At 42.9% G+C, this 21,124-nt stretch overlaps 1 protein-coding gene across 1 annotated transcript in view; it reads right to left on the bottom strand.

Annotated features, from left to right (window-relative positions):
* HPSE2 (heparanase 2 (inactive)) overlaps nucleotides 1-21,124 on the bottom strand; it is a 119,608-nt gene that overhangs the window by 8,608 nt on the left and 89,876 nt on the right. The window contains exons 6-9 of the mRNA XM_081008429.1: nucleotides 15,768-15,815; nucleotides 9,531-9,624; nucleotides 6,645-6,751; nucleotides 2,446-2,560 (exon numbers count right to left, since the gene is read on the bottom strand). Coding sequence (XP_080864555.1) covers nucleotides 2,446-2,560; nucleotides 6,645-6,751; nucleotides 9,531-9,624; nucleotides 15,768-15,815 — 364 coding nt within the window. The remainder of the gene's footprint in view (nucleotides 1-2,445; nucleotides 2,561-6,644; nucleotides 6,752-9,530; nucleotides 9,625-15,767; nucleotides 15,816-21,124) is intronic.

Genomic DNA, 21,124 nt, shown 5'->3' with positions numbered 1-21,124 from the left:
CAAGACAAATTCATTAAAGCATTAAAATATCAAATCAGATCCAACCTCCCCCCTCCTTTTTTGCCCTCCTGGACCAAGGCATGATGAAGAAAGAAGCCTCCAAGGAATGCTCCCCCTCTCAGTCTTTCTAGGGAAGAATACGAATTGGGGGTTAAGGATAACCTGCTTTTTCCAACGTACCTTGATCACTGGAAAAAACATGATGTCCTTTTGTACTGTGGATCCACCCAAAGAACCTGGGATAGCTCAGTTGGTAGAGCATGGGACTCTTAATCACAGGGCTGTGGATCTGAGCCCCACATCGGGCAAAAGATTCCTGCATTGCAGGGTGTTGTATTAGATGACCCTCACAGTCACCTCCAACTCTACAATTCTTTTTTTTTTTTAATGGGGAGGGGGTTTTGACTTCTCTAATCCATTTTCCTGATGCCCAAAGATGTGAGGCTGAAGGAGCCAGAACCAACAGCTGATTATCTGAGAGACAACTGTAAGAAGTCCAGAGTCTCCCAGGGACTCAGCTGCAGAAGAATGCAAAATCTACAGCTCATTACAGGCAGGACTCCGCATTTGCGGCAGCCCTTCTGCTTCCCAGATCCCCACCGCTGCATTCCAGGGGCCTGCTGGCAGTGTCTCTCAGATTGGTACCCTGGACCAGGCTTGTAAATTCCTGGCCGAGGAGATCCAGAGCTTCTCGGCGCTGCCAAGAGTTCCACTTGCAAGGTGTAGAATTTATTAGACTGAAAAAAGATGAAAAGAAAACCTGCTACTTTTAAAGACCTTTTACATACGGTTTCCTTATTAGAGTCCTGAGCGCTTGGAACAGCAACGGCCTCAGCATTTTTGAAGAGCTACAAATGAGCGGGTTTGCATTAAACTGGAGGGAACTGCCCTGCTGTGTGAAGTTGTGAACTCCTTTCACCTTCGTTCCTATAAATCTAAACTGCGTTCAGCTCCGTTTTCCTGACTCTTTAGTCTTTCCCCAAGGAGCCGGCTGCCCTGGCTTTGGTTGTTACTACAGCATGTTTTCAGGACTCTTAAGACTCCTCTCCTGCCCCCCCTTCTCCTGCTTGTGCACCCCCCCAAGAAACCCCTGACTCTCTTGCTCTTGTGTACCCCACAAGGGTCCCACAGAGACTTTCACAGTGGACCAAGTTCCAGCTCCAGAGGTAATCCTGCCCCCATCTGCTTTCAACATGTTGTGCTTGACATTAACTAATGTCTCCTATTAGCACTGAAAGAAACCAATCTGGAAAAATGTATTTTCAAGCCGAGTTCAAACAGGCCACAAGGAGCAGTGGATTTTCAGCTGCTCATAGCTTTTTCTTTCCTTCTTTCTTTTTTTGTGATGCAGCCAAGAGTCTGAGGAACAGGTCAAGGGCACAGAAGTCAAGCACAAATCCCCTGATTTACTGACTGGGAACAGGAAAGGCAGGGAGGAAAAACTGAGACTGATATGGCAGAGACACTGCAAGTGGACGGGCGGAGAGAGATAAGAGAAAGGGGTGGGTGCTGTGTTGCACATCTGACAACAGGGAAAGGGATAGCCAGCCCTGGCCTGAAATGGGGACACAGAAATGTAGATGGGGACAGAGCTAGTACAGTGGAGATCAGAGTACAGTGGAGAAGCAGTGTAGTTTAGTGGTTAGAAAGTTGGACTAAGGCCACATTCACACCATATATTCAAAGCACTGTGATACCACTTTAAACAGGTATAGCTTCCCCCAAATAATTCTGGGAGCTGAGCATTGTTGGGAGGCTCCTGTTTCCCTCACAGACCTACAATTCCCAGAGTTCCCTGTAAAACCACTGTGAGAATTGTACTGCTGTGAGGGGAATAGGGACCTCGTACCAACTCTCAGCACCCTTAACAAACCACAGCTCCTAGAATTCTTGGCAGGGAAGCCATGGCTGTATCATAGTGGTATCATAGTGCTTTAAATGTACGGTGTGAATACGGCCTCAGACCTGGGAGACCAGAGTTCAAAACCTCACCCAGCCATGAAACTCACTTGGGTCTGTCTCTCAACCTAATTTACCTCACAGGGGTTTTGTGAGGATAAAATGTGGAGAGGGAGAATTACCTATGCTACCTTGAGCTCTCTGGAGGAAAAGTGGGATATAATAATGTAGTAATAAATAAATATGTGAATACAAGACATAGTGTGTGGGGGTCAACATGTCATATATCTTTATTGGTTAAGAAAATAACGGCTGTTCTGGAACAGCAACTGCAGAAAGGATGGTGTGTGTGTGTGTGTGTGTGTGTGTGTAAAAAGAGGTGTAAAAAGAGAATAGGGCAAAACAAGAGGCCACGGTCACACTGCATACCTATAGCAAATAGATAAGGAAACCAAGCAGTCTGGTGTGGTAAAGACCCAATAAGGACAGACTGGTGATGGGGCAAATTCAAAAGATGCAGAATGGAACATGGTGTTGCACACCTACCGGCAAAGGGTTAAAGTTCTGGTCCACAAGATGGTTGTGCCCATGGTCAAAAAATGAGTGTCGCATTACTACGTCAATGCCCTGACTGGACAACATCCCAAGGGAGTTCAGCCACCTGGCAAAAAAACAGAGCACTTAATCAGTATGTTAAAGAGTAGCAGGAGATGGATCCCCAGAACATTCTTCTACATTCTGCCTCAGCCCCACAGATTCTTGGCTCCCATACTTAAGACCAACTGAAGTATTAGCAACAGATTTAGTTCCTTCTATCAAGGAAGTACAAACGTCTTCATCTCCATTTTTTCCTCACAGCATCCCTGTGAGGTCGTTTAAACTGAGCAATAGTGACCGGCCTGAAGTCACCCACTGAGGTTCACTGCTGAGCAGAGATTGGACTGCTTATAGTGTAGAATTACTATTCTTTATTCAGTCATTTTTATGGAGAATTCAAATGAGCTCATAGTCAACCAGTTGGAATGATTGTGTTGTCTGTGTTGCCTTTTTGCAGAGCTGATTTGTTTGGTTTTTAAGAGGTAAAATGCAATTGCAATATTCTATGTGGACTAGCAAAGCACTACGGCTACTGTGTCTTTAATTATAAGCTTTCTTATTGTTCAGTGCAACCAACAATCTGTCTTTTCATTACCCCTTAATTAGTCAATTATTTGTACCCTGGTGAGTTTTAACTATGGATTTCTTCTTGTTTTTTATTCTCTGAAATAGCATTATTTTACAATCGAAAAGAAAATTCAAAAATGAAAAGAAAGCACCCCACACACAATAACAGAGACTAATTAAGAAGTTCTTCAACACTGCTGCTGCCTTCATGAATAGGAAGCAATTAGAGACAGAAGACACAATGAGGAAGCTTCTTCATAAAGTTACAGGCAACCTTCCCCAAAAGAGACTTACTTCATAGTAAACATTATAGAAGAATCTTGGCCACAGGGACCAGCATCTTCAGATAATATAGTGCTATAATAAACGCCATATGGAACTTGCTAACTGTGGAAAAATAATGCCTTAATTCAAAAAGGTTCTAGTGTGGATGAAATTTTGAAGTGCAATGTCTCTTTTTCAAGTCCAATACTCTAGCGATGGACAAATCAATTGAAGTCCATGTTGCTTTTGCATGTGTTCACCCGTGTCACTTTTGCATGGATTCATTTTTTTCCTGCATTGATCAACAAATATTTTTTAAAACCTGTACAAAAATTCACATTTTAAAGATATGGATTGAATCCAGCTATATAGTGAATGTGGAGAATGACTTCTACAAGTGCAATGGAATACCTCCCTCTCTTCTCCCCCCATGTCACCCCCAGATCTGCTCCAGAGGGTTGGGGGAAGCAGACTGGAGTGTAGGGGAAGCTCCACTGTACTTAACAAAAGTCATTCAATGGTACGTAATGATGGGCTAGTTAGATAAAAACTGATTTTTAAATATTTATTTTTAAAGGCTTTTTCTCTTAAAATACTTTTTCTAATATACTCTTTCTCAAAATATTCATTTTAAATGCATTTTGCCACGTTTAACCAAGAATGAACAAACATGAGAATTTAGTTTCTTTCAGTTTCTCATTTTGCCAATCTTAAAATTTAGTTCATTTCTGCATCAGTTTGCATGTGGTTTTAAGTCAGCATGAAAACACGCAAACACATTAAAATAAAACACATTAAAATACACACTAAAATTCACATTAAAATACACACCCAGTCAATCCCTTGTTTAAACTGCTGAAAATTGAGTTGCAACATTCAGAAAAGTGTGAAAGTTTGTGAATAATTACATTAATCCAGATCAGACCAGTTTGAACTGGAATTTGCAAAAAACAAATTCTTCAAGTATCCCTACCACACCCTATCCAGCACACAGCACTACTTTCTTATCCAGCTTGCACTCTGATAAAAGTCCTCTGCTCTTCTGGCAGCAGAAATTCAAGCGTTTTTCAAGAGATAGATGCTAATATGATAAAATGTTGTGAAGTTATCTGGTGAAAACCACTTTTGGGAACACGGTCAATGCTACACATTTTCCCCATTTCCATTAAAGGCTGTGCTGGAATTACTGTACACAGTTATATAGATCCCAGCTGAGATATTCAGTGATAGCCAAAAAAACAATTCCATGACTATCAGTGATGGTCCCTGAGGTTAGGGAGAAGCAAAGCGATTGCACAGAAATAAAATAGAAAGAAAAGATGCAATTTTAGAAGTCATTTCTATTTACTCATTTTAGCTGTGAGGCTGCAATCTTACTTATACGCTTAGTAAACCCCAGTGAATTTGGGAGTAAGCATGACTGACTGACTTGGGAGAAGGCATGCACAGAATTTGGTTGCACGTGTAAAATAGCACAGAGCAGGCAGCAATTTTCAAGTAAATCCTGTCTGCTGATGTACAGCTACGCCATCTTCACTGTACATCTGACGTTCTAATCAGCAAAGACAAACGGGGCGGGTGCTGATAGGGAAGAGAATAAGGGCATGGGAACTTTCAGCCAATCAGCACTCTGACCAAGCTGCTGGGAAAGGAAGCCAGAGGTATGTGTACTCTGTGCTTAATAAACAAGCAAGCAAGCAGGCAAACAAACAAACATCATGCTGAGATATCCCAAACTGTATGGCTCAAAAAGCTGGACTCTATATAAAACAGGCTTCTCCAACCTGGTGTTCTCCAGATGTTTTGTACTGTGACTCCCACCAGCCCCAGCCAGAATGGGCTGGGGATGATGGGATTTGTAGTCCAAAACATCTGGAAGGCACCTGGTTGGGAAGGCTGATATAAAGTATACAGATAAAACAGATTGGTGCCTATTTTTTTAAGAAAAATGTATTCCATTTCTGTAAGTAACTGGGAGGGACAAGGAGCTCTGCAAGGCACTGATGTCCTTCCTTCTCTCTGACCACAGAAAATATTAAATTACTCAATTCTCTGACGTCAGAGATGTCTCCAGAAAATGTTCCAAACCTACCACATAAGGGTCCAAAGCCTTCTTACTTGGGTGGTAAAGAAAGCTAAAATTCTCATGAAATTGAGTTTTGTGCTTCACTAGATCAATTTTCTATACTTGTACAGAAGGGAGAAAACACACATACCCTTGAATCACCCTTTCAATGGCAAAGCCAGGCTGTAAAAAACCATCCTGAAGAACAGGCAAGATACGCACTTTGGATAAGTGAATGGGATGGAATGGAACCTCATTGAAAACAGCCTCTTTCACTGGCAGGATTTCCTTAGATCTTGAAAACTAGCCATCCAGTTTATCCTTAAAAAGTTTCTCCATGGAAGGAAATTCCATAACTTTGGGGCAGTTTGTTCCATTGTCCAAGTGGTCATAAAGTTTTTCCTGTCTCTTTCTGGTAAACAGATGCTTTCGGTTGGAAATTTCTTACGAAGAATTTACAATAATGCATTCACAGTGAAATCCTATATATGTTTACTCAGAAGAAAGTCCAACTGTATTCAATGCATTTCATTCCCGTGACAGTGTGCATAGAGCTGTTGCTTTTCAGTGCAATTCTATACATGTCTACTCAGAAGTAAAACGGGACTACTCATTAAATTAAATGGGACTTTCGCCCAGTTAAGTGGGTCTAGATCAATGCGCAAAGTGTTCTGAAACTTTTATTCTGGAAATGAGGCAGAGAATCAGTTCACGGGGGGGGGGGGGGGGACACACTGCATGTGACCTTAACTGTGGAGTTCTGTCCATGTGCACGCACACACACACACACACACACACACACTGCTTCCATGGGGGACATGGCCCTTATCAGGACCTGAATTTGTGGGGCTTTAATCCTTTGTCCTTCTGCTGTTGTCTCAATCTGGATTGTGCTTCCTGGGCCTGCAATTTTCTTTGCAGACAAGATAAAACAAAACAAAACAAAACCCCATGTTGGAACTTTTTTTTGTTTTTGCTATTTTCAATGTATGCTTCCCTCCCCAATCCAGACTGGGACTGCAGCAAGATGCAAAGAGTTAACCTCTCCCCAACCTCCTTGCTAGGGTTCCAAACTGGATTTGGGGTGCTGGACTGGGGAACTGGTGAGGGATCCTTGTACTCAAGGACAAGCAGCCAGGGGACAAGCAGCTGACATACCTATTGATTAATTATCCATTGACTAATTCCTTGTCTCCACATCACACACACCACCACCAACATCACCAACAAAAACACACTCAGGTTGACTCACAGGAAGCTGGCAGCATAGGAATCTGAGAGGTTGGTGATGCCTCCTTCAGAGGTGGCTCCGATGCCCTCAAGCCAAATCCTTTTTCCAGGCACATGTGCATTGACAACCTATTGCCAAAATAAAAGGGCAAGGATGGTCAGTTATCTTCAGTAGGCAGCTAGTACTCATAAAATGCTATGGATGTGGACAGGTTAGCACAAATAGGATTACTTGGCTTTGCATGGCTTAATGAGGTCACAGAGTAAAGGTAAAGGGACCCCTGACCATTAGGTCCAGTCGTGGCCGACTCTGGGGTTGCGGTGCTCATCTCGCTTTATTGGCCGAGGGAGCCGGCGTACAGTTTCCGGGTCATGTGGCCAGCATGACTAAGCCACTTCTGGCGAACCAGAGCAGCGCATAGAAACGCCGTTTACCTTCCCGCCAGAGTGGTACCTATTTATCTATTTGCACTTTGACGTGCTTTTGAACTGCTAGGTTGGCAGGAGCAGGGACTAAGCAACGGGAGCTCACCCCGTCGTGGGGATTCGAACTGCCGACCTTCCGATCAGCAAGCCCTAGACTCTGTGGTTTACACCACAGCACCACCCGCGTCCCAGGTCACAGAGTACAGGTGACTAATAGGTGGGAAACACCATGAGCTAAAAAATAAAATAAAAAATCTTACTAACACCACCCATTGCCTGGCATCAACCTTCCTCACCTCTCCCCCACGTCCAGTACCTGCACTGGTCTTACTCCAACCCCTTAACATACAGGTCTTTGCAGGCCTTCACTTCAACCATTTCTTAAGTGCCCAAGGAGCCTCTGATCCAGCACTGGCTCCCTTCCCTAGGCTTATGTGTCCCATCTGAAGCACCACATAGCATGCTGGCGAAGAAAGCACCCCACTGTTGCAAGATGGGGGTGTTATTTCTTCAAAGTCCCATCTCCTTACAGAAATAGAAATTACACGCACACACTAACTTGTGTAGGATATATCCCATATACATAGATAAACTTCCCTTCCAAGTTACATCACATTAGGCTGGCATGCCATCTAACCATGGGGCAACCCTACCATCTTCCTGACTGCAAAGGTTGCCCTCATTCTCAGTTTTAAAAAGTTGATCATCTCTGATCCTCACATGGTGACTCCTTTGCATATATGTTCATTGAAAGCTGCCCTTCAACCAGCACTGCACAAAAGGGCCACTTTCACACACTGTATTTGTCATGTGTATATACATAAACATGTGTGCACAGCTAACACATTTTTCACTGTTTTTATGATATAAATACAATGCACCATGGAGCTGGGATCAGACATAGCTTCTTACTGTATGTACAAGTATAATGTGTAAATTTGCCAAAGAACTAAATAAAGGAATAGCAGCCAAATGAAAGGGGGAAAATCTGGTTAGAAGAAGAAGAAGAAGAAGAGTTTGGATTTGATATCCCGCCTTTCACTCCCCTTCAGGAGTCTCAAAGCGGCTAACATTCTCCTTTCCCTTCCTCCCCCACAACAAACACTCTGTGAGGTGAGTGGGGCTGAGAGACTTCGGAGAAGTGTGACTGGCCCAAGGTCACCCAGCAGCTGCATGTGGAGGAGCGGAGACGCGAACCCGGTTCCCCAGATTACGAGTCTACCGCTCTTAACCACTACACCACACTGGCTCTCTCAGATGGTCAGATTAGTGCTCAGATGGTCAATCTACATGGGTGCACAAGGTCTAACTCCTCCATAAGCCAGGACAGGATTTCAGACTCTAAACCGTTCCTGAGAAACTGAGAATAGGAACTATGGCGGTGGCAACTATGAAGCAATCTCACGTCACAACCATGCCAGATTGCATAATGAGAGTAATAATAGTCCTGGGCACAGGGTGGCAACGAACTTGCTAGTTTTGGGGCAGCCAAAACTTTCTCACAAGGCCTTGATTCTAAGACCAAATTGGGCAGTGGTACTTTGCTGAGCATCTGAAGTGGTGAAATGGAGATATGAGCATGGCATCAGAGGTACCGGCCTGGGAAATGCCATCGTAACACAAGACAAACCTTGGCAGCACAGACATGCCCAGGACAAGACGGCGCCAGCAAACAAAAGCACATCAGTGACAACAAGGACTGAGGATGCCAGCTTGCATCTCCTTCTGCCTTTGCACAGGAGACCTGTCAGAGTGCCTAGGAGATCTGGCCACTTGCCAGACCTGGCTTCATTACCTGAAGGCAGCATCTTGTAGCAATAAAACAAGGCAAGAGCATAGAAAGGGGCTCATAACTTTAATTAGTGGCACTTCACCTAATATTTGTGTTGGGTTCTCTAACAGAATGATTGGTCCCCTATTAGGATCAGCCTGATAGCCCAGATGAAAATCCGACCCCAAATTAAGATTTAAAAAGTCCTTTCTGATAAATCATGTTTGTTTTGATGAGTCGACCATTCTAGTCAACAATGGATCAAACATTCCTGCCAGGAAGCCTCATAGCTAAGCAAGGTGCATTCCATAAGGAAGAGCCATATTTCCATCTTACTTTTCATTTTAATTTCCAAAGGTCTATTGCCTCACCCTCAATTCCTATCTTGTTGAGACTATAGTACATTTACTGCCATAATCTACCAGAAGTTCTGATACTACTACAGCTTGACTGACTCCAAAGTAGCCATTCCCAATGCTCCCATAGGGACAGAGCCTGTCTATGGGGCATATCTTGGATATCTTCATACCTACTCTCCCAGCTTTGCTTAGCCTGACTTGAAAGCTGGGATCCTGCAGGGCCCATAAGTAGCAAGGTTGGTCCCAACTGAAACCCCTGCTAGGTGCGTCTAGCACTGGGCAGAGTGAGCCCAGGAGAAAGCTCCCCACCCTTGGAGACATGCTGCCCTCTTGCCCCAGCTCACTCACGCACTTTCTGGATTTTCCTGATCTGGTCAGAGAGTGTGTCTAACAGGCGCGTTTTCAGGAAGTCCGTCACCTTGGCCACTCGGCCATCAAGGTAGTAACTGGAATGAAAATGAGAAGGCAACAGTCAGAGAGGGGCTGCAGTTATGTGCTCTCCCTCACCCTGGCTAAGGACCGCGCCTCTGATGCCCACATTCGGGGTTCCCCAAAGGTTGCTCTCTGTTCTGCATAAGATGAGTTGCTCTTACTGACCTTTGTTTCTTCTACCACTCTCTTCTCTGTGCCTTCTGCCACAGGATGCTCCCTGTGCCCAGAGGACCCTCCCCACAATTTCCCTCTCTTCTAAAAGCCCTTCCATAATCCATATCATCAGCAAAGTCTTTGCCTGCACCTCCACTTCCATTTGCACAAGTAATTGTGCAATTAGTCCCTGATCTCTTCTTCCTACTAACTTGTCCATCTAATGAAGACAGCAAGCCCTCTGGGCAGAAACACATTTCTATGTTCCGCACAGTGCCTGCCACCACATCTGGTGCAAAATAAAGAGAAAAATATTATTAAGGTTCCCAACCGTGAGCTTGCCCATCCAGTCAGGCCCTTCTGCTCACATTGTGCATATTAATTGATTGACCAAGTATGAATACACTGCTACAACTAACCTCACCACCCTGTTCTTTCTGACACATGAAAGAACAGGAAATGCACAATTCTTCACCAGATTTGAGAGGCCGTGTGTCCCTCAGCACCAGTTTCTGGGGCGCAATAACAGGGAAGGGTTATTGTGTTCATGCATTTGTAGGTGTCCCAAAGGCATGTGGTTGGTCACTGTGGGGGAAAGGGTGCTCAACTAGATGGATAGTTGATTTGATCCAGTGGAGTTCTTTTTATGCTCTTACCATCACCAGATCCTGTAAAGAGATAGCTGGACCAATGTTTCAGAAACCATACACTGACCACGCCATTACCACCCTCCATTAGCCACGCTGAGTTTCCCCATGAAAGAGTGCAATATATAGGTATAACAAATCCAATGCATGAATGAAAAGAGAGGGTAAATGGGACTAGATTTATTGCAGAGGCAACAGTGTAAGCTGAAGGATAATGTCAGCAGAGGATCTTTTCTGAAAAAGTACTGGATGGATTTAGACTTGGGTTAGAAAGTTTCACATAAGATCAGAAAATGACAGGCAAGGATATGCTGGTTATAAGACACACTTGGGAGTTTTCTTTCCAAACATGAGAGACTGGTCACCAGGCAGGCAAGATGGGACAGAACTTTATCAGTGTTTTTACTATTGCATTGCTTAAGTGTCTCCAGCTTCTTTGCAAGGATAGGGAGAACACCAGAGCAAAGTGACCCCACATCTGGTGATTCTCTTGGCTGCTCCACTAGGTCTGGTAGGTAGCTGCCCAATGGCAATCAGTTGTTTCCAACACTCCCGTTTACTTTTATTGGAGCATTCCCTTTTCTGCATGATGCATAAAAAACGTCCTTGGGCTTTTGAGACAGGCAAAACAGACCTTTCCTGCTGAGAAGGGGGTGGGTGGGTCCTAGACCTTTCTTAATGCTACAAGATTAGCACCTGCTGTCATGCTGAAACTGTGTGGCTCCTCTGCATGTGTTTCAAGGGAAGTCTGTTGTGAAAAGTTTGAACCACTGAACACGTTCACATGTAATGCTAAGCCAAGATGTGTGTTGGTTTTTTGAACCATAATATGCACAAGTAGTATGCTGATGCATACAGTTCAAGCATTCCTGCTTTGCTCCTCCCTTCATCCAGCTGGGAGGAACAAACCACAAGTTCTGGCTTGGCATGATGTCATCCTAGCAAGTGCTCCTCCTAGTACATCGCTCCCAAACAAACCACAGTCGGCAAGACAAGAATAATAAACCTTGGCTTCGCAGCATGGTTAGTTTGGAGAGGAACAAATAATGCACACTGGTTTGGACATAATGCTAAAGTCAAGGGTTGTGGTTTGCTTTCCCCAGCTGGGAAGAGCAAAACAGGAGTGCTAGTGCACATTATGGATAAACAAGTCGCACACCTTGCCTTAGTGTTACATGTCAGCACATCCCTTGGATTAAAACAAAGGGACTGCACAGCATGTTTGACTTAAAATGTTTGCTAGCACATCTGGAAGCATAGTGGGGAATGCTGTTTGGACAAATATGGCAGGAGTTGAGCCCTACAACTGAATGGTATCGTTACTGTGAGGTTTGGGGTTAGGAAATTAATGAAGAAGTTGTTTAAAGTTTGGCATAGGCCCAACAGACCGCACTCCTTCCCAAGAGCAGTAGTCTGAAGCTCAATCAGGCTTCTGAGCAAAATAATATCAGCTTCAGTGGTAGCAGAAAAAAACATTCTTTTCATATATCATAAAGATACCACAGTCTCTGTTGTGACACATTGTCCCAAAAGGAAACATAGACCCTGGTTAGTGCATCTGCATCCCTTAGAATCTCACACCATTCATGGAGATTTGAGTGGTATGTAACAATACATTTGCTCTGCTGGCAGCTCTCCAGTTCAGGAACTTAAAGAAGACTGGAAGGGTTCTTTTCCTCTCCCCATCAACATGTTAACTTCAGCAGCAAAAGCCCAAGCTGAATCATGGACAAGAAATGTCTATTACATATCTAATCATGCAATTCAGCACCACATCACTGTCTGCACTGTGCTTGCTGCCTATGCAAGCCATTTCTGGGGAGTTGGGATGCCAGCTGCCTCTTACACTAAGCAAAACTATGAAAGCATCAGTATCTTTTAAAGACACCACCCACAATTAACGGCCCAAACCATTAGCCTCAGATGGGATTTAATGAGCAGAGTTTGAGGGCTTCAGAACAGCTGTTTTTGTTTTACTCCTCTTTATGGTAGAGGAACCTTTGCCCCATTATCTGACCCCCTCCTTTTATTTCAGTTAATTGCATTAAAGCCATTTCCCAACACTCAGGAATTTCCAAATCCATTCCTGCTCCAGGAAGGTCTGCTTGGAATTAGAGCCCCACCACCTCCTCTCTTCATCCCACCTCCCGGTTTTTTCTCACTAGCTGGGAAAGGGGAAGCTGGCACCTTCCCCCTGCAGCTATTCAGCAAGGCACAGGTTTCCTGCACAAAGTACTTCCTCCGTCTCTGGTATTGCCACCATTTGCTCCCTCTCAATTCCTGAAAATCTGGCTGATGATGATGGTGATATATTATTATGTATATAACCTGCCCATCTGCCTGGGTTTTCCAGCCACTCTGTGCAGCTCCCAACAAAATACTAAAAACACGATAAACATCAAACATTAAAAACTACCCTAAACAGGGTTGCCTTCAGATGTGTTCTAAAAGTCAGGTAGTTGTTTATTTCTTTGACATCTGATGGGAGGGCATTCCACAGAGCGGGCGCCACTACCGAGAAAGCCCTCTGCTTGTTTGTCAGAAGCTATTTCCTTTTTTCAGGTGTGATCCCGGACTCTTACAGTTTTGATTTTAGCCACTTCTGGAAATTCTCTTTCAACTGTACTCTGCAAGTGTTTGAAGTCTGACTCTGGGGCGATTGGTCTGTGATGTGGATGGTGGTGTTTGTGAGCCCCACCCCTTTGAATTGCCTGTCTACCAATCTGCTTTGATCACTTCTAAAACAAATTCACACGATTCCCTACAACATATCTCTCACCTCCGATGCTGTCCAGTTTCAGTGAAAATTCATTGTGCCTGCTGTTTTGCTCCAGTGCTGGGGCACACACACTACTTTTTTAGCAACTAACCTTTCCCCTACAAAGCAACTACAGCAAGGATGGCAGCAGGCGCTCTTTACAGGGAAAGGGGAGGGCAGATGAAGTTTCCCCAGAAAAAGCAGGAGCTTATTTGATGGGGAAAGGGTGTGTGGGTGAAGTTTTCCCAGAACTTCCCCCTGAAAAGGCTATCTATTTCATGGAATCAAGGTATGGAACAAGTAGCAAAGAATCAAGCCCAGCATTAGTACAACATTCTGTAATTAAACTCATGCCATTGCTGCTATCTAAAAGTGCTGATTTTCTCACAGTTCATGTTAGATTGGGGGGGAGGGAATGTGTGACCCACATTGATGGGCTTTGTCCTTCGTGATAGAGAGATGGACACTAACCACCCAGATGAGTAGACACACTCTATAGGATATTGCACATTTTCCACTTTGAATTCCTTTCCTCCATTTCAGTCTTAAGGGCATCTCCTGTAGAGTGAATCCTTCTGCAGCAAAATACTCAATGCATTCTTACAACAAATGTTTCATTTGTTCCACTGGTATGTTACAATACCATATGTGCTTACATCAGTGTATATGAACCAAGGCTCTGATTCATGAACAAATACATTGCAAAAGTTCTGTCATCAACCCCACGGCACTCAATGAGTGATAGCAACAGATCTCATGCACAGGTAAGATAGTCATTATGTAGCCACTGTGCCTGGGAGAGTGATCAGCGCAGCACTCCTGAATCTCTGTAAATTTAGAAAAGACGCTTCACTGGTGTCTGGAGTCCAAGAATGAATGGAGTGCTATATGGTATGCATAATTGTTTCCAACACGATTATCATGGAGTTTCACACACAAATGAAGCAGGTATAGTCTGGAATCATGAACCCATGTTATTCCAAATAACACAGAGTTCTCTGTAAGTGCAATTCTGTGGCTATAACCTGGGAAACACTTTTGCATGCACCACAGAACTTCCTTCAGAAAGCAAAACTAATGGTGCTTCCGTGTAGCTGAAGGCATTAAAGCACCATAAAGGGGTCTTGCATAATATAATATCTTGCCTAAGTGTAAATCTTGACAAGTTTTGAGGGCCCTTCTTTCTATCTGATTCTATAAAGCTTCACTTTCTGTCAATCACTAGAGAAAGGCTAACACACATCCTGCCTTTGTTCAGTCAAAATCACAATGTTTGAGTGAGAGAGCTCTCTTCCTCCTGTGGGGCCTATTGACCATGCTGACTGAGACTGATGGGAGCTGGAGTCCAACAGCATCCAGAAAGCCACCGGTTAGACACCCCTAGCCTAGAGATTACTGACAGTCAATCTCTGGAACAAGGGATTAGTTTCAGCACCACTAGTGGATCAACCCCATGGAATCCTGGAAAGCCAGAAATTTATTTTGGCAAAAATGTCTGTACAAGCCAATACCAATTTGGCACAGCATCATTCTGAAGATGCCAACAAATACAACAGAGCATCAACAACTTTCTAAGGAAAAGGGACTGTCATTACTTGGCATTCAATCCATGCTTGCTCTCAGGCTATGTTGTTAGGCAGCAGGAACACCAGTCACACTAACCTGAGCAAACTCTTCATTAAGAGAACTGCCTGTGGATCACATCCCATTTTTTGCCACAGCAAGAATTCTATGCCCACCATTTCTAAAAGTGGCTCTTGGTCCTGATCAGGTCGTTTTCAGCAACATGGTTAAACCAGGACAATATCCCATTCAGGCTAGGTAAATTCTGCACATGTTTCTTTCTAAAGCTATCACATGACCCCATAGAGTAGACAGACCTGGTTGCTAAGGTAAATGGCACAAAAGGCAGAAATGTCAATAAAAGTACCTCTCTGTGACTCAACCCACACTTTACTCAGAGTAGACTTGTTGGATTTAATGCCTATGACTAGGTCTGTTAATTTCAGTGGGTCTACTCTGAGTAAAAGTTAGTTGAAAACAGCCCTGTATATTCACAATCAGCTTGTCCTGTGACTGCCAGTTTCTCACACTAGTGAGGAAAGAACAGTGCTAGCAGACAAGTTCTGCCCTTTGAAATACTCATCGCACAGTAGGTTTCTGTGAGGACATCATCCCTCTACCACACACAGGGCACTGGTGTGCAGCATCCTTTTCTCTGAATATCTTCTTGCATTGATACTGAAATGTGCAAGGCTTATCTTATAGGATTTATTTTTAGCCTACCCTGAGCTTCACACTAGGGAAGCCTCTGACACCAAAACCAACATGAGTGGAAGAATTCCTTGCTACATAGCTGGTATTCTTCTCAAAGTTCTGCTGTCTGCAAGAGTTTAGCCCGTCCATATAACTAGAAAAGTTTCTCCTTAGCCAACAGAGTGAACTCAAGAAAATAGAATGGGAAAGGTAGTCTTAGAAGTCTCTCTCTGTGTTCTTTGTCTGAAGATAGTGTCCTATCGATGTCTGGCTCAGTTCTTGACTTCTGCCCAAATTAATGCATGTTTAGAAATATTGGAAAGGGAAAGGGAAAAATACCTACTGTTGCCAGGTAACAGCATCCACTGTGTTCCCTGCCACCTTCATGAACCTGTGAGATACAGAAAATATGTGAGCTTCTGGAAATGAGAGTGGTACACACACACACACATACATACATACATACATGTACTCACAGCTCACATCAGTACAGGCCACTAACATTCCCAAGAAGTCCAAGTATGACATACTGTTCTTCTGCTATGCAATATCACATCAACATTGAATCAGTAGGCTTTTGTCAATTTAAAGTAATAGTTGGATATAGCAAAACCCATACTCTTATTTACTCCAGTTCTGATTGGAAAGAAGATTATTTTTGGAAAGGAGAACCTTAGCTAAACTGGACCCATTAATGAAACTCTCTGAAGGGGTTGGTGAAGGTTCTCAGGGTGCTATGATACTACTGCAATAGCTTCAGATTAGCCCTTTGGTACCGCAGTTGCTCCAAGAACTGACTCCCTAGGGAATAGGGAGAATCAGAAGGATCCAAGAATGAATCTCCTAGAGTGCCTGCACCCCAAAAACTCTGAAAGGCAAGGAAGCTTAAAGTGTGCTCCCGGCATCTCCAAGAACCAAAAAACATTTCTTTCCTTGTAGTTTGGTGTTGCGCACCCAGCATGCATATCAAAAACCATGCTATGTTATCTTAGAAAGCAAATTTCCAAGGCTTTATGATGCATGCAGTATGGTTTGCAGCAAGCAGCACATCATAAAGTTGTACATGACAATAAGGAAAGTCAGAATTTGGTAGACCTCTTGCAACTTTGACAGTTTTGCATGGCAGAAACCACCACACATTGCTGAGACTGACTTATTCAAATTTGCATGATTATTTTGACTGCAGTGTTTTGGTTTAGCAAAAACTGGGGCAACAGAAGCCCCAAAAAATCAGGAGAAATTTGGAACAGGGGTAATAAGATATGGGAAGACAATAGGATGTTCCCTTCCCCCAAAAGCTCCTTTTGGTTTTTCTGTGTATACATTTTCAAATCTTCTCCATAGCCATGACAGCCATGTAAAAAGAACAAGGGCAAGATGCAACACATTGGGTGGGTGGGGGTAATACCATGTCTCGTATCATATGTTGTGGCTCTGTGACTTGAAACATGCTATGCACACACACACACACACGACAGACAGCAGTCTGTTTGTTTGTTTGTTTGTTTGTTTGCTTGCTTGCTTGCTTGCTTGCTTGTTTGTGAGTATGTGTGTCAGTTTGGTTGAGAATATGGAAAAAAAAGTCTTTCAGGTTCTAGGGCTCCACTTAAGTTCATTGTGTGTGCAAGATGCTCACAACACAGATAGTTCGGATGCTATGATTTTTTCAGGTAGCATAGGAGAACTGGAATACAGGCATCTCCATCTCTTCTACCATCAAGTGTAGGGGTAGCCAACATGGTGCCCTCCAACTCCCATCATCCCTGAGCACTGACCATGCTGGCTGGGGTTATGAGAGCTGAATGACATCTGGAAGGCACCACATTGGCTCACCATGATCTAGAGCCCCATAGAACTGATATTTGACTCATCTCCTTCATTACTGTCAGGAAGGCAGCCAGAATAGTTACAATGGTGCCTCGCAAGACGAAAAGAATCCGTTCTGTGAGTCTCTTCGTCTAGCGGTTTTTTCGTCTTGCGAAGCAAGCCCATTGACGGATTAGCGGATTAGCGCTATTAGCAGCTTTTAGCGGCTTTTAGCTGCTTATCGGCTTAGTGGATAAGCGGATAAGCGGCTTAGCGGCTTAGAAAAAGGGGGGGGGGAGGAAAAAAAACCTGCAGGAACTCGCAAGACATTTTCGTCTGCGAAGCAAGCCCATAGGAGATTCGTTTTGCGAAGCACCTCCAAAACGGAAAACTCTTTCGTCTAGCGAGTATTCCGTCTTGCGAGGCATTCGTCTTGCGGGGCACCACTGTATTTGTTTGAGCAGTCTCAACATTATCTAGAAAAATATGCACATTTAATGTAATTCTCAGTTCCTCGCTGTGTACATAAATAGCAAAGATGGGCAGAGTAATGGGCAGTCAGTGTGCTCTAGTGGTGATTTATACATTCTGTTCTCCCCATGCCCATCCACATGGAATGAAATGTTAATTTGTAGTCCTGTGAAATGATATGTGCTACTAAATTAAAGACATGGAGAAGTTCAGCCCCAACTAATAACATTTATATGTAGCTCATCTCCCTGTGGTTCTTTCCTCTTTCTTTCAAAGCCAGGGGAGGAGCGTGTTTTATTTTCTATTTGTATTTCTTTGGTTGCGGTGCTTTTAAACAGAGTGTACACCATCTGTACCATTGTGTACATATGCTATAAATAATTTCATGATACATTATAAAAAAATCTATAATCTGGTAGGTAAGGCTACTGTATTTATCATTCACATCTTGTGGTTGACTTCATTCATTTCCATCAATGTGTGTATAGTTCAACAGGAATGTCCTTTTTCTTAAGGTTAATGCCGTCAGGATTGTGGGGGGTTTCTTATCTCTTCCATACAGACCATCATATTTAGCTCTCCTGTGAATTATATTATGTCCCTCTATATTTGATGCCCCAAACAATCTACAGTATTCTTTACTGAGGCCAAAGCAGAGCCAAGTACCATGGTCCTGTTACTCCCACTGTTTTAGATAGGTTGTCTGTGCTAATGAAACCAAGGCTAGCTTTCTCCTAATTTGGAGTACCATTGCACGGCTAATCTTGTTAAAAGAGCAATACCTCTGCCCAATATGTGCATATTTAGCACTTCTTTCATCTTTTCTGATTGTTAATAGTTTCCATTTCCTTTTGCTGAATTTCATTTGTTGCCCATCCAGCTGTCCAAGTTATCATGATTGCCTTACATGCTATCTCTGTCCTGCGAAGCTTCTGAGTACAAATTTGGTAAGCATCGTGTCCACACTAAGACATTCTATGTGCACATTTATGCACCTTCATATCCAAACCAGAGCACTTTCAACTTTAAAATCTATCTCCATGTTTCCAGTCCACACTAGTGGATTGTCCTTGATTGGATATATGAATGCTGTGGACCTAAGGTCCATTGTGGGTACGCACACAGGCACTTGTTTACCTGTCCAGGCACACTTTTTTATTTCGTTTTTGAAATATCAAGCTTACCAGAAAATGAGATCTGCACAAAGGAGCAGTCAAGAACAATAATAATAATAATAATAATAATAATAATAATAATAATAAATGTGTCACTCCAAGTGAGGCAAGGATTTGGAGTTGCTGGTATAAAAGGCTACCACTTCATTTCCTCCTCTTTTCTTTTCACACTTCCTGTACCCACAAGGGCAAATTTTATTTTTACTTTCAGTACAGCTCTTTTGTGCAAGGGCAGTTCTGTGCAAAAGAGCTTTTTTAAAAAATAAAAATTCCACGAACATGCCCACAGCAACAAGGAAAAGGGCAGGCTGCATTGTTTCCTTTAGGCTGATGGAAACAAAATGGAAGTAGGGGGTGTGGCAAAATAGGAAAGGCGATCTACTTCTTAGTGGACGAGTCTTTGTCAGCATGAGCAGACAAGCTTTTGAAATATTTAGAGGACCACTTCTCAATTTATGATTTCCCTATGTTGACGGGATCACGATATGTGCAATCCCTCCCTGATCCCTTCATCTCTACCCCACCTGGTGATATTTCTTACCCCCACAGGGAGCCTCCTAGGTGATAATTCATTTACAAAGATTAGAAGAGTCTTTGAAAAATAGAAGTGGCAGGAACAATGTTCAGAAGGTGAAGCTGGTGCCATATCAAGTATCCAGCTGGAACCAATTGGTCAAACACTGGACCAGATGATTCATCCAGCCAGATCTTGATAACACAAGTTCATAGGCAAGATGTCATCTGCTGATCCAAAAGGTCTATTACATTTTCCATACCTCCCTCTCTGGCATCCACATGGCAACAACCCTAACAGCTGAGTATCTGTAAAAAATGGGATTGTTGGATATACACAACATTCCCTTGGAACACCTGTCCTATCCCTAGTTGAAATAATTAATCTACTCTGAATGTTCAACTGTTTAACAACTTGTATTCCCACCTGATGATATTTCCTTCTACTTGTATTTCCATTTTGCATATGTGAAATGACATCAAAAGCCTTGCTAAAATACAATGCCTACTGTTCTAGCCTGATCTAATAGAGCAGATCCCTGCCAAAAGTCTGCTAGGTTGGCTTTCCCTGTTGTCGTCTTCATAAATCTATGCCAGCTACTAGCAATTACCCTGTTTTCCCATAGGTGCTTAAAACAGATTGATTTATAACCCATTCTAATAACTTCCAGGGTATAAAAGTCAGACTAATGGGCCTATAACTCCTCAATTTCTCCTTTCTTGCTTCTTAAATATAGCCATTATATATCTGTCCTTCTCCATTCTTCTGAGACATCTTCTTTCTTCCATGAAGACTCGAGATAATTGGTACATCCTCATGAGATTTCTTTGGCACGTGATGGTTTTTCTTTGATGTGTGACTTTCTCCCCTGACCCACATCTGTTTTCTCTCCCTGTGTGTCATATATCTACTTTGAAGAGCACACCAGTTTACAGAGTGTGCAGTTTAGGCATCAGGTAAGTGGGTTATGAACAAACAAGTTGGGAAGGAATGGTCCTCAAGTCCTAGACCATTTCCCTACTTGTATATCTACAGTGACAGTCAGTCACTGGATGGGAATCTAAGGGCTGCTTCATATGTTATACCATGTGTAACAATAGCATTCACTGTAATATGGTGAAAGCATACATAGATGATGTTCTGCTACCACTCCACAGATGACTCATTTATTTCAGAGCTACATAGTGGGTAGTAACTTTTGCTTAACTTTTAACTTTTGCTCAGTAGAAATTAATTGAAATTAATGAATGTGACTAAGTTAGGTTCATTAATTTCAATGGGTCTACTCTGAGTAACAGTTAGTTGAAGACTACCCAATATTTGTTCCCATATTAAATCCAGTTTTTCTATATGTACATCTGTACTGCATGACCAAATATCTATGGCATAAGAGAGCCTCTTAATACATTTCCACACAGTTTCACACTTTGAAAGTGTTTTTACTACTCTGGTTTCCGTTGCTGGGGAGGCCCAGTGTTTGGTCCAGGTACTTCAAAGGGTTTTTTGGTCATATGGTCAGACTCACAGCTAGGAAGTCAGCAGATTATGCGACAACCAACTCAATATTTTGCCTCAAAAATTTATATATTTTGCTCAGCAGAGGCAGAGGAATTATTGAATACTTAAATAAAAACAAAATAATCATTTACATAATTCTTCCATGTATTTTTTAACCATTGGAGAAAAAAAATTATGTTCACCTTACCAGAAAAAACACAACCCTCTCACAAAAAG

Source organism: Podarcis pityusensis, assembly GCF_964106645.2.
Source record: "Podarcis pityusensis genome assembly, chromosome: 5".
Taxonomy (NCBI): Eukaryota; Metazoa; Chordata; class Lepidosauria; order Squamata; family Lacertidae; genus Podarcis; species Podarcis pityusensis.
This window is presented reverse-complemented; position numbering and strand designations above follow the sequence as displayed.